General features: G+C 46.3%; 1 protein-coding gene across 2 annotated transcripts in view; it reads right to left on the bottom strand.

Annotated features, from left to right (window-relative positions):
• Positions 1–988: 988 nt before the first annotated feature.
• Positions 989–22,099, bottom strand: part of nbas (NBAS subunit of NRZ tethering complex) — a 384,598-nt gene continuing 363,487 nt past the window's right edge. For both annotated transcript variants that reach the window (XM_052524617.1, XM_052524618.1), the window contains exons 52-54: positions 13,270–13,423; positions 5,772–5,903; positions 989–1,608 (exon numbers count right to left, since the gene is read on the bottom strand). In XM_052524617.1, coding sequence (XP_052380577.1) covers positions 1,333–1,608; positions 5,772–5,903; positions 13,270–13,423 — 562 coding nt within the window. In that variant the 3' untranslated portion in view covers positions 989–1,332. The remainder of the gene's footprint in view (positions 1,609–5,771; positions 5,904–13,269; positions 13,424–22,099) is intronic.

Genomic DNA, 22,099 nt, shown 5'->3' with positions numbered 1-22,099 from the left:
ATCCTGACCTCTGCGCTCTTTCGCCTGTCGCTCTTTCGCCTGTCTCTCTCTCTCCCTACTCGCTCTCTCTCCCTACTCACTCTCTCTCCCTCTACTCGCTCTCTCTCCCTACTCACTCTCTCTCCCTCTCTCTCTCTCTCTCTCCCTACTCTCTCTCTCTCCCTACTCACTCTCTCTCTCCCTACTCACTCTCTCTCTCCCTACTCACTCACTCTCTCCCTACTCACTCACTCTCTCTCCCTACTCACTCTCTCTCTCCCTACTCACTCTCTCTCTCCCTACCCACTCTCTCTCTCCCTACGCTCTCACTCTCTCTCCCCCTACGCTCTCACTCTCTCTCCCCCTACTCACTCTCTCTCTCCCTACTCACTCTCTATCTCCCTACTCACTCTCTATCTCCCTACTCACTCTCTCTCCCTACTCCCTCTACTCACTCTCTCTCCCTCTCTACTCACTCTCTCTCCCTCTCTACTCACTCTCTCTCCCTCTCTACTCACTCCCTACTCACTCTCTCTCCCTCTACTCACTCTCTCTCTCCCTACTCACTCTCTCTCTCCCTACTCACTCTCTCTCTCCCTACTCACTCACTCTCTCTCTCCTCACTCACTCACTCTCTCTCTCCCCACTCACTCACTCTCTCTCTCCCTACCCACTCACTCACTCTCTCTCTACCTCTCCCTCCCTCTCTACTCACACTCTCTCTCTCTCTCTCTCTACTCACACACTCTCACTCTCTCTCTCCCTCTCTACTCACTCTCTCTCTCCCTCTCTCCCTCCCTCTCTACTCACACTCTCTCTCTCCCTCTATATATATATATATATACACACATATATAATACAACCATATATATATATATATATATATAATACAACCATATATATATATATATATATATATATATATATACATATATATACATATTATATACAACCATGAAAACCAGCTCATTAGACAGATCAAATCATCACAAATTACCCTTCAACTTAATCAATTGTAGGACAACAATTAGTATTTAATTGGATTTTAATTCTTTATTTGTGTTATATTTCAGGTCACGTGTATCAGAACACTGGGCAGCCAATCGTAAAAACAACAGAACGAGTCTTCCACTTAACAACATCATCCTATTAGCCAATTACAGTGCTAGTGAGAGAGAGACAACATCATCCTATTAGCCAATTACAAGTGAGAGAGAGCTGGGGCACGTGCGTGAATGGGGTTTTCAGGGCCAATTTGTTTTCTAGTAATGAATAGAGATTAGGAAACACAATGACAGAGGCTAAACGATCTAGAGTCAATAAGAGCGTCTGTCCGGCTTCCTCTCCAGTACCTCAGAGCCACTTCTTAATGACAGTGAGCGCTGTATTAAAAGTGCTGAGGCCCGGGTGAGTTCCCCGGTAGACCAGAAGCAAGGAGCCGGCCTGAGCTCGGTACCCAGCCTGGTGCAGCTCTGACGCAGCCTTCTCCACGTCCCAACCTCCCTCCCGGTGTCTGGAGAGCAGGTGGGCGCTGAGAGGAGGGTAGAGAGGGGACGGTACACACCCCACCAGGAGACCAGCATCCAGCAGGAGAGACAGGAGCTCTGGGTCGCAGGTAGAGTCACACACCTGGGAGACAGGGTACATGGTTAAAATCACAGGAGACAACCCCAACCTCAAGTTTCCTTCTTCATCTATGTCCTACCGTGACCCCTGAACTCCCCTTTTGAGTTTGTGTGTGTGTGTGTGTGTGTGTGCTGTGGTATGTTCTATTCATTTAGCTGATCAGCTCCCATATCAAATCAAATTATATTTGTCTGAATACAACAGATGTAGACCTTAGTGGAATCCTTACTTTCGAGCCCCTAACCAACAATGCAGTTTAAACAAATATGGATAAGAATAAGAGATAAAAGTAATTAAATAGCAGCAGTAAATAACAATATATACAGGGTGTACCGGTACAGAGTCAATGTGGAGGCTATATACAGGGTGTACCGGTACAGAGTCAATGTGGAGGCTATATACAGGGGGTACCGGTACAGAGTCAATGTGGAGGCTATATACAGGGGTACCAGTACAGAGTCAATGTGGAGGCTATATACAGGGGTACCGGTACAGAGTCAATGTGGAGGCTATATACAGGGGGTACCAGTACAGAGTCAATGTGGAGGCTATATACAGGGGTACCGGTACAGAGTCAATGTGGAGGCTATATACAGGGGGTACCGGTACAGAGTCAATGTGGAGGCTATATACAGGGGGCACCGGTACAGAGTCAATGTGGAGGCTATATACAGGGGCACCGGTACAGAGTCAATGTGGAGGCTATATACAGGGGGTACCGGTACAGAGTCAATGTGGAGGCTATATACAGGGGGTACCGCTATATACAGAGTCAATGTGGAGGCTATATACAGGGGTACCGGTACAGAGTCAATGTGGAGGCTATATACAGGGGGTACCGGTACAGAGTCAATGTGGAGGCTATATACAGAGTCAGCTATATACAGGTGTACCGGTACAGAGTCAATGTGGAGGCTATATACAGGGGGTACCGGTACAGAGTCAATGTGGAGACTATATACAGGGGGTACCGGTACAGAGTCAATGTGGAGGCTATATACAGGGGGTACCAGTACAGAGTCAATGTGGAGGCTATATACAGGGGGTACCGGTACAGAGTCAATGTGGAGGCTATATACAGGGGGTACCGGTACAGAGTCAATGTGGAGGCTATATACAGGGGGTACCAGTACAGAGTCAATGTGGAGGCTATATACAGGGGGTACCGGTACAGAGTCAATGTGGAGGCTATATACAGGGGGTACCAGTACCTAGTCAATGTGGAGGCTATATACAGGGGGCACCGGTACAGAGTCAATGTGGAGGCTATATACAGGGTGTACCGGTACAGAGTCAATGTGGAGGCTATATACAGGGTGTACCGGTACAGAGTCAATGTGGAGGCTATATACAGGGGGTACCGGTACAGAGTCAATGTGGAGGCTATATACAGGGGTACCAGTACAGAGTCAATGTGGAGGCTATATACAGGGTGTACCGGTACAGAGTCAATGTGGAGGCTATATACAGGGGTACCGGTACAGAGTCAATGTGGAGGCTATATACAGGGGGTACCGGTACAGAGTCAATGTGGAGGCTATATACAGGGGGTACAGTACAGAGTCAATGTGGAGGGTACAGAGTCAATGTGGAGGCTATATACAGGGGTACCAGTACCTAGTCAATGTGGAGGCTATATACAGGGGGTACCAGTACAGAGTCAATGTGGAGGCTATATACAGGGTGTACCGGTACAGAGTCAATGTGGAGGCTATATACAGGGGTACCGGTACAGAGTCAATGTGGAGGCTATATACAGGGGGTACCAGTACAGAGTCAATGTGGAGGCTATATACAGGGGTACCGGTACAGAGTCAATGTGGAGGCTATATACAGGGGTACCAGTACCTAGTCAATGTGGAGGCTATATACAGGGGGCACCGGTACAGAGTCAATGTGGAGGCTATATACAGGGGGTACCGCTACAGAGTCAATGTGGAGGCTATATACAGGGGTACCGGTACAGAGTCAATGTGGAGGCTATATACAGGGGTACCGGTACAGAGTCAATGTGGAGGCTATATACAGGGGTACCGGTACAGAGTCAATGTGGAGGCTATATACAGGAGGTACCGGTACAGAGTCAATGTGGAGGCTATATACAGGGGGTTACGGTACAGAGTCAATGTGGAGGCTATATACAGGGGTACCGGTACAGAGTCAATGTGGAGGCTATATACAGGGGGTACCGGTACAGAGTCAATGTGGAGGCTATATACAGGGGTTACGGTACAGAGTCAATGTGGAGGCTATATACAGGGGTACCGGTACAGAGTCAATGTGGAGGCTATATACAGGGGGTACCGGTACAGAGTCAATGTGGAGGCTATATACAGGGGGTACCGGTACAGAGTCAATGTGGAGGCTATATACAGGGGGCACCGGTACAGAGTCAATGTGGAGGCTATATACAGGGGGCACCGGTACAGAGTCAATGTGGAGGCTATATACAGGGGGCACCGGTACAGAGTCAATGTGGAGGCTATATACAGGGGGTACCGGTACAGAGTCAATGTGGAGGCTATATACAGGGGGTAGACCCATTCTGTGTGTCATAGGGAGGAGAAGACCCATTCTGTGTGTCATAGGGAGGAGAAGACCCTTTCTGTGTGTCACACAGAGGAGAAGACCCATTCTGTGTGTCACACGGAGAAGACCCATTCTGTGTGTCATAGGGAGGAGACCCATTCTGTGTGTCAAAGGGAGGAGAAGACCCATTCTGTGTGTCATAGGGAGGAGAAGACCCATTCTGTGTGTCATAGGGAGGAGAAGACCCATTCTGTGTGTCATAGGGAGGAGAAGACCCATTCTGTGTGTCAAAGGGAGGAGAAGACCCATTCTGTCTGTCATAGGGAGGAGAAGACCCATTCTGTGTGTCACACGGAGGAGAAGACCCATTCTGTGTGTCATAGGGAGGAGAAGACCCATTCTGTGTGTCAAAGGGAGGAGAAGACCCATTCTGTGTGTCATAGGGAGAGAAGACCCATTCTGTGTGTCATAGGGAGGAGAAGACCCATTCTGTGTGTCAAAGGGAGGAGAAGACCCATTCTGTGTGTCATAGGGAGGAGAAGACCCATTCTGTGTGTCATAGGGAGGAGAAGACCCATTCTGTGTGTCAAAGGGAGGAGAAGACCCATTCTGTGTGTCATAGGGAGGAGAAGACCCATTCTGTGTGTCAAAGGGAGGAGAAGACCCATTCTGTGTGTCATAGGGAGGAGAAGACCCATTCTGTGTGTCATAGGGAGGAGAAGACCCATTCTGTGTGTCAAAGGGAGGAGAAGACCCATTCTGTGTGTCATAGGGAGGAGAAGACCCATTCTGTGTGTCATACGGAGGAGAAGACCCATTCTGTGTGTCAAAGGGAGGAGAAGACCCATTCTGTGTGTCATAGGGAGGAGAAGACCCATTCTGTGTGTCAAAGGGAGGAGAAGACCCATTCTGTGTGTCATAGGGAGGAGAAGACCCATTCTGTGTGTCATAGGGAGGAGAAGACCCATTCTGTGTGTCAAAGGGAGGAGAAGACCCATTCTGTGTGTCATAGGGAGGAGAAGACCCATTCTGTGTGTCATAGGGAGGAGAAGACCCATTCTGTGTGTCATAGGGAGGAGAAGACCCATTCTGTGTGTCATAGGGAGAAGACCCATTCTGTGTGTCATAGGGAGGAGAAGACCCATTCTGTGTGTCATAGGGAGGAGAAGACCCATTCTGTGTGTCACACAGAGGAGAAGACCCATTCTGTGTGTCACACGGAGAAGACCCATTCTGTGTGTCATAGGGAGAAGACCCATTCTGTGTGTCATAGGGAGGAGACCCATTCTGTGTGTCATAGGGAGGAGAATACCCATTCTGTGTGTCATAGGGAGAAGACCCATTCTGTGTGTCATAGGGAGAGAAGACCCATTCTGTGTGTCACACAGAGGAGAAGACCCATTCTGTGTGTCACACGGAGAAGACCCATTCTGTGTGTCATAGGGAGAAGACCCATTCTGTGTGTCATAGGGAGGAGACCCATTCTGTGTGTCACACGGAGAAGACCCATTCTGTGTGTCATAGGGAGGAGACCCATTCTGTGTGTCATAGGGAGGAGAATACCCATTCTGTGTGTCATAGGGAGAAGACCCATTCTGTGTGTCATAGGGAGGAGAAGAGCCAATACAGTCAGTTACCTCGGTGGTGTTGTTGATCTGATCCAGGACCAGCTCTAACAGCTGGGGGTCTTGACTCTCGGTCATCAGTTTAAGAGCTGGGAGCCGTAGGCCTGGTTGATCCAGGAGCAGAGAGGACATGTGTCTGATACACTGTAGGGAGAGGGGGGAAGGGAAGGAGGGGGAGAGGGAAGGGAAGGAAGGAGGGAGGGAGGGAGGGAGGGAGGGAGGGAGGGAGGGAGGAGGAAGGAAGGAGGGAGGGAGGGAGGGAGGGGAAGGAGGGAGGGAGAGGAAGGAGGGAGGGAAAGAGGGAGAGGAAGGAGGGAGGGAAAGAGGGAAGGGAAGGAGGGAGGGAAAGAGGGAAGGGAAGGAGGGAGGGAGAGAGGGAAGGGAAGGAGGGAGGGAGGGAGAGAGGGAAGGGAAGGAGGGAGGGAGGGAGGGAGGGAGGGAGGGAGGGAGGGGAAGGAGGGAGGGAGGAAGGGAAGGAGGGAGGGAGAGAGGGAAGGGAAGGAGGGAGGGAGAGAGGGAAGGGAAGGAGGGAGGAAGAGAGGGAAGGGAAGGAGGGAGGGAGGGAGAGAGGAGGGAGAGAGGGAAGGAGGGAGGGAGGGAGGGAGGGAGGAGAGGGAAGGGAAGGAAGGAGGGGAAAGAGGGAAGGAAGGAAGGAGGGAGGGAGGGAGAGGGAGGAGGAGGGAAGGAGGGAGGAAGAGAGGGAAGGGAAGGAGGGAGGGAGGGAGAGAGGGAGGGAGAGAGGGAAGGAGGGAGGGAGGGAGGGAGGGGGAGAGAGGGAAGGAGGGAGGGAGGGAGGGAGGGAGGGAGAGAGGGAGGGAGGGAGGGGAGGGAGGGGAGGGAGGGAGGGAAGGAGGGAGGGAGAGAGGGAGGGGGAGGGAGGAGGGGAAGGGAAGGAGGGAGGGGAAGGGAAGGGGGAGGGGAAGGAGGGAGGAGGGAGGGAGGGAGAAAGGGAAGGAGGGAGGGAGGGGAAGGAAGGAAGGAAGGAGGGAGGGAGGGAGGTAGGGAGGGAGGGAGGGAGGGAGGGAGGGAAGGGAAGGGAAGGGAAGGAGGGGGAAGGGAAGGAGGGAGGGAGGGAGGGGAAGGAGGGAGGGAGGGAGGGAGGGAGGGAGGGGAAGGAGGGAGGGAGGGAGGGAGGGGGAAGGAGGGAGGGAGGGAGAGAGGGAAGGGAAGGAGGGAGGGAAAGAGGGAAGGGAAGGAGGGAGGGAGAGAGGGAGGGAGGGGAAGGAGGGAGGGAGGGAGGGAGGGGAAGGAGGGAGGGAGGGAGGGGAAGGAGGGAGGGAGGGAGGGAAGGAGGGAGGGAGGGAGGGAGGGAGGGAGGGAAGGGAAGGAGGGAGGGAGGGAGGGAGGGGAAGGAGGGAAGGGAAGGGGGAGGGAGGGAGGAGGGAGGGAGGGGAAGGAAGGAGGGAAGGGAAGGGAGGGAGGGAGGGAGGGAGGGAAGGAGGAGGGAGGGAGGGAGGGAGGGAGGGAGGGAGGGGAAGGAGGGAGGGAGGAGGGAAGGAGGGAGGGAGGGGAAGGAGGGAGGGAGGGAGGGGAAGGAGGGAAGGGAAGGGAGGGAGGGAGGGAGGGAGGGAGGGAGGGAGGGAGGGAGGGAGGGAGGGAAGGAAGGAGGGAGGGAGGGAGGGAGGGGGGAGGGAGGAGGGGAGAGGGAAGGAGGGAGGGAGGGAGGGAGGGGAAGGGAAGGAGGGAGGGAGGGAGGGAGGAGGAATTGGGAGGGGGGACACATGCAGTACATGTTAAATAGAGAGATGCACGGCTGCATGGTGCTGGTGGTAATATATGGATATCAATCTCTCTCCCATCATGCTCTAGTGGTTTCATTCTATAGGCTTTAAATTAAAAGAGTGTTCAGAGTGAAACTGTCATCTCCTCTCCACACAAAGATTAGTATACCTTAGGGGTAGTACTATCACCAGTAATATCACAAAGCATACCATTATACTACACTGTCTAGTTCTACACACAGAATACCATTATACTACTGTCTAGTTCTACACAGAATACCATTATACTACACTGTCTAGTTCTACACACAGAATACCATTATACTACACTGTCTAGTTCTACACACAGAATACCATTATACTACTGTCTAGTTCTACACAGAATACCATTATACTACACTGTCTAGTTCTACACAGAATACCATTATACTACACTGTCTAGTTCTACACACAGAATACCATTATACTACACTGTCTAGTTCTACACAAAGAATACTATTATACTACTGTCTAGTTCTACACAGAATACCATTATACTACACTGTCTAGTTCTACACAGAATACCATTATACTACTGTCTAGTTCTACACAGAATACCATTATACTACACTGTCTAGTTCTACACACAGAATACCATTATACTACTGTCTAGTTCTACACAGAATACCATTATACTACACTGTCTAGTTCTACACACAGAATACCATTATACTACACTGTCTAGTTCTACACACAGAATACCATTATACTACTGTCTAGTTCTACACAGAATACCATTATACTACACTGTCTAGTTCTACACAGAATACCATTATACTACTGTCTAGTTCTACACAGAATACCATTATACTACACTGTCTAGTTCTACACAGAATACCATTATACTACACTGTCTAGTTCTACACATAATACCATTATACTACACTGTCTAGTTCTACACAGAATACCATTATACTACTGTCTAGTTCTACACACAGAATACAATGATACTACACTGTCTAGTTCTACACAGAGAATACCATTATACTACACTGTCTAGTTCTACACAGAATACTATTATACTACTGTCTAGTTCTACACAGAATACTATTATACTACTGTCTAGTTCTACACAGAATACTATTATACTACACTGTCTAGTTCTACACAGAATACCATTATACTACTGTCTAGTTCTACACACAGAATACCATTATACTACACTGTCTAGTTCTACACACAGAATACACTGATACTACTGTCTAGTTCTACACAGAATACTATTATACTACTGTCTAGTTCTACACAGAATACCTTTATACTACACTGTCTAGTTCTACACAGAATACTATTATACTACACTGTCTAGTTCTACACAGAATACCATTATACTACTGTCTAGTTCTACACAGAATACTATTATACTACTGTCTAGTTCTACACAGAATACTATTATACTACTGTCTAGTTCTACACAGAATACCTTTATACTACACTGTCTAGTTCTACACAGAATACTATTATACTACACTGTCTAGTTCTAGACACAGAATAACATTATACTACTGTCTAGTTCTACACAGAATACCATTATACTACACTGTCTAGTTCTACACAGAATACTATTATACTACACTGTCTAGTTCTACACACAGAATACCATTATACTACTGTCTAGTTCTACACAGAATACTATTATACTACTGTCTAGTTCTACACAGAATACTATTATACTACTGTCTAGTTCTACACAGAATACTATTATACTACTGTCTAGTTCTACACAGAATACTATTATACTACTGTCTAGTTCTACACAGAATACCATTATACTACTGTCTAGTTCTACACAGAATACTATTATATACTACTGTCTAGTTCTACACAGAATACCATTATTATACTACACTGTCTAGTTCTACACAGAATACTGTCTAGTTTATACATTATACACTGTCTAGTTCTACACACAGAATACCATTATACTACTGTCTAGTTCTACACAGAATACCATTATACTACTGTCTAGTTCTACACAGAATACCATATATACACTGTCTAGTTCTACACAGAATACCATTATACTACTGTCTAGTTCTACACACAGAATACCATTATACTACACTGTCTAGTTCTAGACAGAATACCATTATACTACACTGTCTAGTTCTACACAGAATACCATTATACTACTGTCTAGTTCTACACAGAATACCATTATACTACTGTCTAGTTCTACACACAGAATACCATTATACTACACTGTCTAGTTCTACACAGAATACCATTATACTACACTGTCTAGTTCTACACAGAATACCATTATACTACTGTCTAGTTCTACACAGAATACCATTATACTACACTGTCTAGTTCTACACAGAATACCATTATACTACTGTCTAGTTCTACACAGAATACCATTATACTACACTGTCTAGTTCTACACAGAATACCATTATACTACACTGTCTAGTTCTACACAGAATACCATTATACTACTGTCTAGTTCTACACACAGAATACCATTATACTACACTGTCTAGTTCTACACAGAATACCATTATACTACACTGTCTAGTTCTACACAGAATACCATTATACTACTGTCTAGTTCTACACAGAATACCATTATACTACTGTCTAGTTCTACACAGAATACCATTATACTACTGTCTACACACAGTTCTACACAGAATACCATTATACTACTGTCTAGTTCTACACAGAATACCATTATACTACTGTCTAGTTCTACACAGAATACCATTATACTACTGTCTAGTTCTACACAGAATACAATTATACTACTGTCTAGTTCTACACAGAATACTATTATACTACTGTCTAGTTCTACACAGAATACCATTATACTACACTGTCTAGTTCTACACAGAATACCATTATACTACACTGTCTAGTTCTACAGAATACAGATATACTGTCTAGTTTATACTACACTGTCTAGTTCTACACAGAATACCATTATACTACTGTCTAGTTCTACACAGAATACCATTATACTACTGTCTAGTTCTACACAGAATACCATTATACTACACTGTCTAGTTCTACACAGAATACCATTATACTACTGTCTAGTTCTACACAGAATACCATTATACTACACTGTCTAGTTCTACACAGTACACTGTCTAGTTCTACACAGAATACCATTATACTACTGTCTAGTTCTACACAGAATACTATTATACTACTGTCTAGTTCTACACAGAATACTATTATACTACTGTCTAGTTCTACACAGAATACTATTATACTACTGTCTAGTTCTACACAGAATACCATTATACTACACTGTCTAGTTCTACACAGAATACCATTATACTACACTGTCTAGTTCTACACAGAATACCATTATACTACTGTCTAGTTCTACACAGAATACCATTATACTACACTGTCTAGTTCTACACAGAATACCATTATACTACTGTCTAGTTCTACACAGAATACCATTATACTACACTGTCTAGTTCTACACAGAATACCATTATACTACTGTCTAGTTCTACACACAGAATACCATTATACTACACTGTCTAGTTCTAGACAGAATACCATTATACTACACTGTCTAGTTCTACACAGAATACCATTATACTACTGTCTAGTTCTACACAGAATACCATTATACTACTGTCTAGTTCTACACACAGAATACCATTATACTACACTGTCTAGTTCTACACAGAATACCATTATACTACTGTCTAGTTCACAGAATACCATTATACTACTGTCTAGTTCTACACAGAATAATTATACTACTGTCTAGTTCTACACAGAATACATTATACTGTCTAGTTCTCACAGAATACCATTATACTACTGTCTAGTTCTACACAGAATACCATTATACTACTGTCTAGTTCTACACAGAATACCATTATACTACACTGTCTATACAGAATACATTATACTACACTGTCTAGTTCTACACAGAATACCATTATACTACTGTCTAGTTCTACACAGAATACCATTATACTACACTGTCTAGTTCTACACAGAATACCATTATACTACACTGTCTAGTTCTACACAGAATACCATTATACTACTGTCTAGTTCTACACAGAATACCACTGTCTAGTTCTACACAGAATACCATTATACTACTGTCTAGTTCTACACATTATACTACACTGTCTAGTTCTACACAGAATACACAGAATACCATTATACTACACTGTCTAGTTCTACACAGAATACCATTATACTACACTGTCTAGTTCTACACAGAATACCATTATACTACACTGTCTAGTTCTCAGAATACCATTATACTACAGTCTAGTTCTACACAGAATACCATTATACTACACTGTCTAGTTCTACACAGAATACCATTATACTACACTGTCTAGTTCTACACAGAATACCATTATACTACACTGTCTAGTTCTACACAGAATACCATTATACTACACTGTCTAGTTCTACACAGAATACCATTATACTACTGTCTAGTTCTACACACAGAATACATTATACTACTGTCTAGTTCTACACACAGAATACCATTATACTACTGTCTAGTTCTACACAGAATACCATTATACTACTGTCTAGTTCTACACAGAATACCATTATACTACTGTCTAGTTCTACACAGAATACCATTATACTACTGTCTAGTTCTACACAGAATACTATTATACTACTGTCTAGTTCTACACAGAATACCATTATACTACACTGTCTAGTTCTACACAGAATACCATTATAATACACTGTCTAGTTCTACACAGAATACCATTATACTACTGTCTAGTTCTACACATAATACTACACTGTCTAGTTCTACACACAGAATACCATTATACTACTGTCTAGTTCTACACACAGAATACCATTATACTACACTGTCTAGTTCTACACAGAATACCATTATACTACACTGTCTAGTTCTACACAGAATACCATTATACTACACTGTCTAGTTCTACACAGAATACCATTATACTACACTGTCTAGTTCTACACAGAATACCATTATACTACTGTCTAGTTCTACACATAATACCATTATACTACTGTCTAGTTCTACACAGAATACCATTATACTACTGTCTAGTTCTACACAGAATACTATTATACTACTGTCTAGTTCTACAGAGAATACCATTATACTACACTGTCTAGTTCTACACAGAATACTATTATACTACACTGTCTAGTTCTACACAGAATACTATTATACTACTGTCTAGTTCTACACACAGAATACTATTATACTACTGTCTAGTTCTACACACAGAATACCATTATAATACTGTCTAGTTCTACACACAGAATACCTTTATACTACACTGTCTAGTTCTACACAGAATACCATTATACTACACTGTCTAGTTCTACACAGAATACCATACTGTCTAGTTCTACACAGAATACCATTATACTACTGTCTAGTTCTACACAGAATACCATTATACTACTGTCTAGTTCTACACATAATACCATTATACTACTGTCTAGTTCTACACAGAATACTATTATACTACTGTCTAGTTCTACATAGAATACCATTATACTACACTGTCTAGTTCTACAGAGAATACCATTATACTACACTGTCTAGTTCTACACAGAATACTATTATACTACACTGTCTAGTTCTACACAGAATACTATTATACTACTGTCTAGTTCTACACACAGAATACCATTATAATACACTGTCTAGTTCTACACAGAATACCATTATACTACACTGTCTAGTTCTACACAGAATACCATTATACTACACTGTCTTGTTCTATACACACACTGGTAGGTGTTACCTGTGCAGGTAGTTTGTGTTTGGAGGGGTAGAGGGAGCGGACCATGTTCATGATCTCCTGACCCAGGTCCAGTCTGACCTCTGACCCGTGACCTCTGCAGCATTCTATTAAGCTAGAGGTCAACACCACCCAGGGGTTACGCTCACACTGAGCACTGAAGAGAGATGCAGAAAGAGAGGTTACTGTGAGAGGACAACTGTGTGAGAGGACAACTGAGGAGAAGACAGGACAACTGAGGAGAAGACAGGACAACTGAGGAGAAGACAGGACAACTGAGGAGAAGACAACTGAGGAGAAGACAACTGAGAAGAGAGGACAACTGAGGAGAGATGCAGAAAGAGAGGTTACTGTGTGGGTCTGTAAAATGTGTGTTCAAAACTATAACAGAAGACAGGACAACTGAGGAGAAGACAGGACAACTGAGGAGAAGAGAGGACAACTGAGGAGAAGAGAGGACAACTGAGGAGAAGACAACTGAGAAGAGAGGACAACTGAGGAGAAGACAGGACAACTGAGGAGAAGACAACTGAGAAGAGAGGACAACTGAGGAGAAGAGAGAACAACTGAGGAGAAGAGAGGACAACTGAGGAGAAGAGACGACAACTGAGGAGAAGACAGGACAACTGAGGAGAAGACAGGACAACTGAGGAGAAGAGAGGACAACTGAGGAGAAGAGAGGACAACTGAGGAGAAGACAGGACAACTGAGGAGAAGACAGGACAACTGAGGAGAAGACAGGACAACTGAGGAGAAGACAGGACAACTGAGGAGAAGACAGGACAACTGAGGAGAAGAGAGGACAACTGAGGAGAAGAGAGGACAACTGAGGAGAAGAGAGGATAACTGAGAAGACAGGACAACTGAGGAGACGACAGGACAACTGAGGAGAAGTGAGGACAACTGAGGAGAAGTGAGGACAACTGAGGAGAAGAGAGGACAACTGAGGAGAAGAGAGGACAACTGAGAAGAAGAGAGGACAACTGAGAAGAAGACAGGACAACTGAGGAGAAGACAGGACAACTGAGAAGAAGAGAGGACAACTGAGAAGACAGGACAACTGAGGAGAAGAGAGGACAACTGAGGAGAAGAGAGGACAACTGAGGAGAAGAGAGGACAACTGAGGAGAAGAGAGGACAACTGAGGAGAAGACAGGACAACTGAGGAGAAGACAACTGAGGAGAAGAGGACAACTGAGGAGAAGAGAGGACAACTGAGGAGAAGAGAGGACAACTGAGGAGAAGAGAGGACAACTGAGGAGAAGAGAGGACAACTGAGGAGAAGAGAGGACAACTGAGGAGAAGAGAGGACAACTGAGGAGAAGACAGGACAACTGAGGAGAAGACAGGACAACTGAGGAGAAGACAGGACAACTGAGGAGAAGACAGGACAACTGAGGAGAAGAGAGGACAACTGAGGAGAAGAGAGGACAACTGAGGAGAAGAGAGGACAACTGAGGAGAAGAGAGGACAACTGAGAAGAAGAGAGGACAACTGAGAAGACAGGACAACTGAGGAGAAGACAGGACAACTGAGAAGAAGAGAGGACAACTGAGAAGACAGGACAACTGAGGAGAAGAGAGGACAACTGAGGAGAAGAGAGGACAACTGAGGAGAAGAGAGGACAACTGAGGAGAAGACAGGACAACTGAGGAGAAGACAACTGAGAAGAGAGGACAACTGAGGAGAAGAGAGGACAACTGAGGAGAAGAGAGGACAACTGAGGAGAAGAGAGGACAACTGAGAAGACAGGACAACTGAGGAGAAGAGAGGACAACTGAGGAGAAGAGAGGACAACTGAGGAGAAGAGAGGACAACTGAGAAGAAGAGAGGACAACTGAGAAGAAGAGAGGACAACTGAGGAGAAGACAACTGAGGAGAAGAGAGAACAACTGAGGAGAAGAGAGGACAACTGAGGAGAAGAGAGGACAACTGAGGAGAAGAGAGGACAACTGAGGAGAAGAGAGGACAACTGAGGAGAAGAGAGGACAACTGAGGAGAAGAGAGGACAAAACTGAGGAGAAGACAGGACAACTGAGGAGAAGACAACTGAGAAGACAGGACAACTGAGGAGAAGAGAGGACAACTGAGGAGAAGAGAGGACAACTGAGGAGAAGAGAGGACAACTGAGAAGAGAGGACAACTGAGGAGAAGAGAGGACAACTGAGAAGAAGAGAGGACAACTGAGGAGAAGACAACTGAGAAGAGAGGACAACTGAGGAGAAGAGAGAACAACTGAGGAGAAGAGGACAACTGAGGAGAAGAGAGGACAACTGAGGAGAAGAGAGGACAACTGAGGAGAAGAGAGGACAACTGAGGAGAAGAGAGGACAACTGAGAAGAAGAGAGGACAACTGAGAAGAGAGGACAACTGAGGAGAAGAGAGGACAACTGAGGAGAAGAGAGGACAACTGAGAAGACAGGACAACTGAGGAGAAGAGAGGACAACTGAGGAGAAGAGAGGACAACTGAGGAGAAGAGAGGACAACTGAGAAGAAGAGAGGACAACTGAGAAGAAGAGAGGACAACTGAGGAGAAGACAACTGAGGAGAAGAGAGAACAACTGAGGAGAAGAGAGGACAACTGAGGAGAAGAGAGGACAACTGAGGAGAAGAGAGGACAACTGAGGAGAAGAGAGGACAACTGAGGAGAAGAGAGGACAACTGAGGAGAAGAGAGGACAACTGAGGAGAAGAGAGGACAACTGAGGAGAAGACAGGACAACTGAGGAGAAGACAACTGAGAAGAGAGGACAACTGAGGAGAAGAGAGGACAACTGAGGAGAAGAGAGGACAACTGAGGAGAAGAGAGGACAACTGAGAAGACAGGACAACTGAGGAGAAGAGAGGACAACTGAGAAGAAGAGAGGACAACTGAGGAGAAGACAGGACAACTGAGGAGAAGACAACTGAGAAGAGAGGACAACTGAGGAGAAGAGAGAACAACTGAGGAGAAGAGAGGACAACTGAGGAGAAGAGAGGACAACTGAGGAGAAGAGAGGACAACTGAGGAAGACAGGACAACTGAGGAGAAGAGAGGACAACTGAGGAGAAGAGAGGACAACTGAGAAGAGAGGACAACTGAGGAGAAGAGAGGACAACTGAGGAGAAGAGAGGACAACTGAGGAGAAGAGAGGACAACTGAGGAGAGAAGAGAGGACAACTGAGGAGAAGAGAGGACAACTGAGGAGAAGAGAGGACAACTGAGGAGAAGAGAGGACAACTGAGGAGAAGACAGGACAACTGAGGAGAAGAGAGGACAACTGAGGAGAAGAGAGGACAACTGAGGAGAAGAGAGGACAACTGAGGAGAAGACAGGACAACTGAGGAGAAGACAGGACAACTGAGGAGAAGACAGGACAACTGAGGAGAAGAGAGGACAACTGAGGAGAAGAGAGGACAACTGAGGAGAAGACAGGACAACTGAGGAGAAGAGAGGACAACTGAGGAGAAGAGAGGACAACTGAGGAGAAGAGAGGACAACTGAGGAGAAGAGAGGACAACTGAGGAGAAGAGAGGACAACTGAGGAGAAGAGAGGACAACTGAGGAGAAGAGAGGACAACTGAGGAGAAGAGAGGACAACTGAGGAGAAGAGAGGACAACTGAGGAGAAGACAGGACAACTGAGGAGAAGAGAGGACAACTGAGGAGAAGAGAGGACAACTGAGGAGAAGACAGGACAACTGAGGAGAAGAGAGGACAACTGAGGAGAAGAGAGGACAACTGAGGAGAAGAGAGGACAACTGAGGAGAAGAGAGGACAACTGAGGAGAAGAGAGGACAACTGAGGAGAAGAGAGGACAACTGAGGAGAAGAGAGGACAACTGAGGAGAAGACAGGACAACTGAGGAGAAGAGGACAACTGAGGAGAAGAGGAGAAGAGAGGAGAAGAGAGGACAACTGAGGAGAAGACAGGACAACTGAGGAGAAGACAGGACAACTGAGGAGAAGAGAGGACAACTGAGGAGAAGAGAGGACAACTGAGGAGAAGAGAGGACAACTGAGAAGAAGAGAGGACAACTGAGGAGAAGACAACTGAGGAGAAGAGAGAACAACTGAGGAGAAGAGAGAACAACTGAGGAGAAGAGAGGACAACTGAGGAGAAGAGAGGACAACTGAGGAGAAGAGAGGACAACTGAGGAGAAGACAGGACAACTGAGGAGAAGAGAGGACAACTGAGGAGAAGAGAGGACAACTGAGGAGAAGAGAGAACAACTGAGGAGAAGAGAGGACAACTGAGGAGAAGACAGGACAACTGAGGAGATGACAACTGAGAAGAGAGGACAACTGAGGAGAAGAGAGGACAACTGAGGAGAAGAGAGGACAACTGAGAAGACAGGACAACTGAGGAGAAGAGAGGACAACTGAGAAGAAGAGAGGACAACTGAGGAGAAGACAACTGAGAAGAGAGGACAACTGAGGAGAAGAGAGAACAACTGAGGAGAAGAGAGGACAACTGAGGAGAAGAGAGGACAACTGAGGAGAAGAGAGGACAACTGAGGAGAAGAGAGGACAACTGAGAAGAAGAGAGGACAACTGAGGAGAAGACAACTGAGAAGAGAGGACAACTGAGAAGAGAGGACAACTGAGGAGAAGAGAGGACAACTGAGGAGAAGAGAGGACAACTGAGAAGACAGGACAACTGAGGAGAAGACAACTGAGAAGAAGAGAGGACAACTGAGGAGAAGACAACTGAGAAGAGAGGACAACTGAGGAGAAGAGAGAACAACTGAGGAGAAGAGAGGACAACTGAGAAGAAGAGAGGACAACTGAGAAGAAGAGAGGACAACTGAGAAGAGAGGACAACTGAGGAGAAGAGAGGACAACTGAGGAGAAGAGAGGACAACTGAGGAGAAGACAGGACAACTGAGGAGAAGAGAGGACAACTGAGGAGAAGACAGGACAACTGAGGAGAAGACAGGACAACTGAGGAGAAGAGAGGACAACTGAGGAGAAGAGAGGACAACTGAGGAGAAGAGAGGACAACTGAGGAGAGAGAGGACAACTGAGGAGAAGAGGACAACTGAGGAGAAGAGAGGACAACTGAGGAGAAGAGAGGACAACTGAGGAGAAGAGAGGACAACTGAGGAGAAGGAGGACAACTGAGGAGAAGAGGACAACTGAGGAGAAGAGAGGACAACTGAGGAGAAGAGAGGACAACTGAGGAGAAGAGAGGACAACTGAGGAGAAGACAGGACAACTGAGGAGAAGAGAGGACAACTGAGGAGAAGAGAGGACAACTGAGGAGAAGAGAGGACAACTGAGGAGAAGAGAGGACAACTGAGGAGAAGACAGGACAACTGAGGAGAAGACAGGACAACTGAGGAGAAGAGAGGACAACTGAGGAGAAGAGAGGACAACTGAGGAGAAGAGAGGACAACTGAGGAGAAGAGAGGACAACTGAGGAGAAGAGAGGACAACTGAGGAGAAGACAGGACAACTGAGGAGAAGAGAGGACAACTGAGGAGAAGAGAGGACAACTGAGGAGAAGAGAGGACAACTGAGGAGAAGAGAGGACAACTGAGGAGAAGAGAGGACAACTGAGGAGAAGACAGGACAACTGAGGAGAAGAGAGGACAACTGAGGAGAAGACAGAACAACTGAGGAGAAGAGAGGACAACTGAGGAGAAGAGAGGACAACTGAGGAGAAGAGAGGACAACTGAGGAGAAGAGAGGACAACTGAGGAGAAGAGAGGACAACTGAGGAGAAGAGAGGACAACTGAGGAGAAGAGAGGACAACTGAGGAGAAGAGAGGACAACTGAGGAGAAGAGAGGACAACTGAGGAGAAGAGAGGACAACTGAGGAGAAGAGAGGACAACTGAGGAGAAGAGAGGACAACTGAGGAGAAGAGAGGAGAAGAGAGGACAACAGAGGAGAAGAGAGGACAACTGAGGAGAAGAGAGGACAACTGAGGAGAAGAGAGGAGAAGAGAGGACAACTGAGGAGAAGAGAGGACAACTGAGGAGAAGAGAGGACAACTGAGGAGAAGACAGGACAACTGAGGAGAAGACAGGACAACTGAGGAGAAGACAGGACAACTGAGGAGAAGAGGACAACTGAGGAGAAGAGAGGAGAAGAGAGGACAACTGAGGAGAAGACAGGACAACTGAGAAGAAGAGAGGACAACTGAGAAGAAGAGAGGACAACTGAGAAGAGAGGACAACTGAGAAGAGAGGACAACTGAGAAGAGAGGACAACTGAGAAGAGAGGACAACTGAGGAGAAGAGAGGACAACTGAGGAGAAGAGAGGACAACTGAGGAGAAGAGAGGACAACTGAGGAGAAGACAGGACAACTGAGAAGAAGAGAGGACAACTGAGAAGAAGAGAGGACAACTGAGAAGAGAGGACAACTGAGAAGAGAGGACAACTGAGAAGAGAGGACAACTGAGGAGAAGAGAGGACAACTGAGGAGAAGAGAGGACAACTGAGGAGAAGACAGGACAACTGAGGAGAAGACAGGACAACTGAGGAGAAGACAGGACAACTGAGGAGAAGAGAGGACAACTGAGGAGAAGAGAGGACAACTGAGGAGAAGAGAGGACAACTGAGGAGAAGAGAGGACAACTGAGGAGAAGAGAGGACAACTGAGGAGAAGAGGACAACTGAGGAGAAGAGAGGAGAAGAGAGGAGAAGAGAGGACAACTGAGGAGAAGAGAGGACAACTGAGGAGAAGAGAGGAGAAGAGAGGACAACTGAGGAGAAGAGAGGACAACTGAGGAGAAGAGAGGACAACTGAGGAGAAGACAGGACAACTGAGGAGAAGACAGGACAACTGAGGAGAAGACAGGACAACTGAGGAGAAGAGGACAACTGAGGAGAAGAGAGGAGAAGAGAGGACAACTGAGGAGAAGACAGGACAACTGAGGAGAAGAGAGGACAACTGAGGAGAAGAGAGGACAACTGAGAAGAAGAGAGGACAACTGAGGAGAAGACAACTGAGGAGAAGACAACTGAGGAGAAGAGAGAACAACTGAGGAGAAGAGAGAACAACTGAGGAGAAGAGAGGACAACTGAGGAGAAGAGAGGACAACTGAGGAGAAGAGAGGACAACTGAGGAGAAGAGAGGACAACTGAGGAGAAGAGAGGACAACTGAGGAGAAGAGAGGACAACTGAGGAGAAGAGAGGACAACTGAGGAGAAGAGAGGACAACTGAGGAGAAGACAGGACAACTGAGGAGAAGACAACTGAGAAGAGAGGACAACTGAGGAGAAGAGAGGACAACTGAGGAGAAGAGAGGACAACTGAGGAGAAGACAGGACAACTGAGGAGAAGAGAGGACAACTGAGGAGAAGAGAGGACAACTGAGAAGAAGAGAGGACAACTGAGGAGAAGACAACTGAGAAGAGAGGACAACTGAGGAGAAGAGAGAACAACTGAGGAGAAGAGAGGACAACTGAGGAGAAGAGAGGACAACTGAGGAGAAGAGAGGACAACTGAGGAGAAGAGAGGACAACTGAGAAGAAGAGAGGACAACTGAGGAGAAGACAACTGAGAAGAGAGGACAACTGAGGAGAAGAGAGAACAACTGAGGAGAAGAGAGGACAACTGAGGAGAAGAGAGGACAACTGAGGAGAAGAGAGGACAACTGAGGAGAAGACAGGACAACTGAGGAGAAGAGAGGACAACTGAGGAGAAGAGAGGACAACTGAGGAGAAGAGAGGACAACTGAGGAGAAGAGAGGACAACTGAGGAGAAGAGAGGACAACTGAGGAGAAGACAGGACAACTGAGGAGAAGAGAGGACAACTGAGGAGAAGAGATGAGAAGAGAGGACAACTGAGGAGAAGAGAGGACAACTGAGGAGAAGAGATGACAACTGAGGAGAAGATAGGACAACTGAGGAGAAGAGAGGACAACTAAGGAGAAGAGAGGACAACTGAGGAGATGAGAAGACAGGACAACTGATGAGATGAGAAGACAGGACAACTGAGGAGAAGACAGGACAACTGAGGAGAAGACAGGACAACTGAGGAGAAGAGAGGACAACTGAGGAGAAGAGAGGACAACTGAGGAGAAGAGATGAGAAGAGAGGACAACTGATGAGAAGAGAGGACAACTGAGGAGAAGAGAGGACAACTGAGGAGAAGAGATGAGAAGATAGGACAACTGAGGAGATGAGAAGACAGGACAACTGAGGAGATGAGAAGAGAGGACAACTGATGAGAAGAGAGGACAACTGAGGAGAAGAGAGGACAACTGAGGAGAAGAGATGAGAAGAGAGGACAACTGAGGAGATGAGAAGACAGGACAACTGAGGAGATGAGAAGACAGGACAACTGATGAGATGAGAAGACAGGACAACTGAGGAGAAGACAGGACAACTGAGGAGAAGACAGGACAACTGAGGAGAAGACAGGACAACTGAGGAGAAGACAGGACAACTGAGGAGAAGACAGGACAACTGAGGAGAAGAGAGGACAACTGAGGAGAAGAGAGGACAACTGAGGAGAAGAGAGGACAACTGAGGAGAAGACAGGACAACTGAGGAGAAGACAGGACAACTGAGGAGAAGACAGGACAACTGAGGAGATGAGAAGACAGGACAACTGAGGAGAAGACAGGACAACTGAGGAGAAGAGAGGACAACTGAGGAGAAGAGAGGACAACTGAGGAGAAGAGAGGACAACTGAGGAGAAGAGAGGACAACTGAGGAGAAGAGAGGACAACTGATGAGATGAGAAGACAGGACAACTGAGGAGAAGACAGGACAACTGAGGAGAAGAGAGGACAACTGAGGAGAAGAGAGGACAACTGAGGAGAAGAGAGGACAACTGAGGAGAAGACAGGACAACTGAGGAGAAGACAGGACAACTGAGGAGAAGACAGGACAACTGA

Source organism: Oncorhynchus keta, chromosome 8, assembly GCF_023373465.1.
Source record: "Oncorhynchus keta strain PuntledgeMale-10-30-2019 chromosome 8, Oket_V2, whole genome shotgun sequence".
In the NCBI taxonomy this organism is placed as follows: Eukaryota; Metazoa; Chordata; class Actinopteri; order Salmoniformes; family Salmonidae; genus Oncorhynchus; species Oncorhynchus keta.
This window is presented reverse-complemented; position numbering and strand designations above follow the sequence as displayed.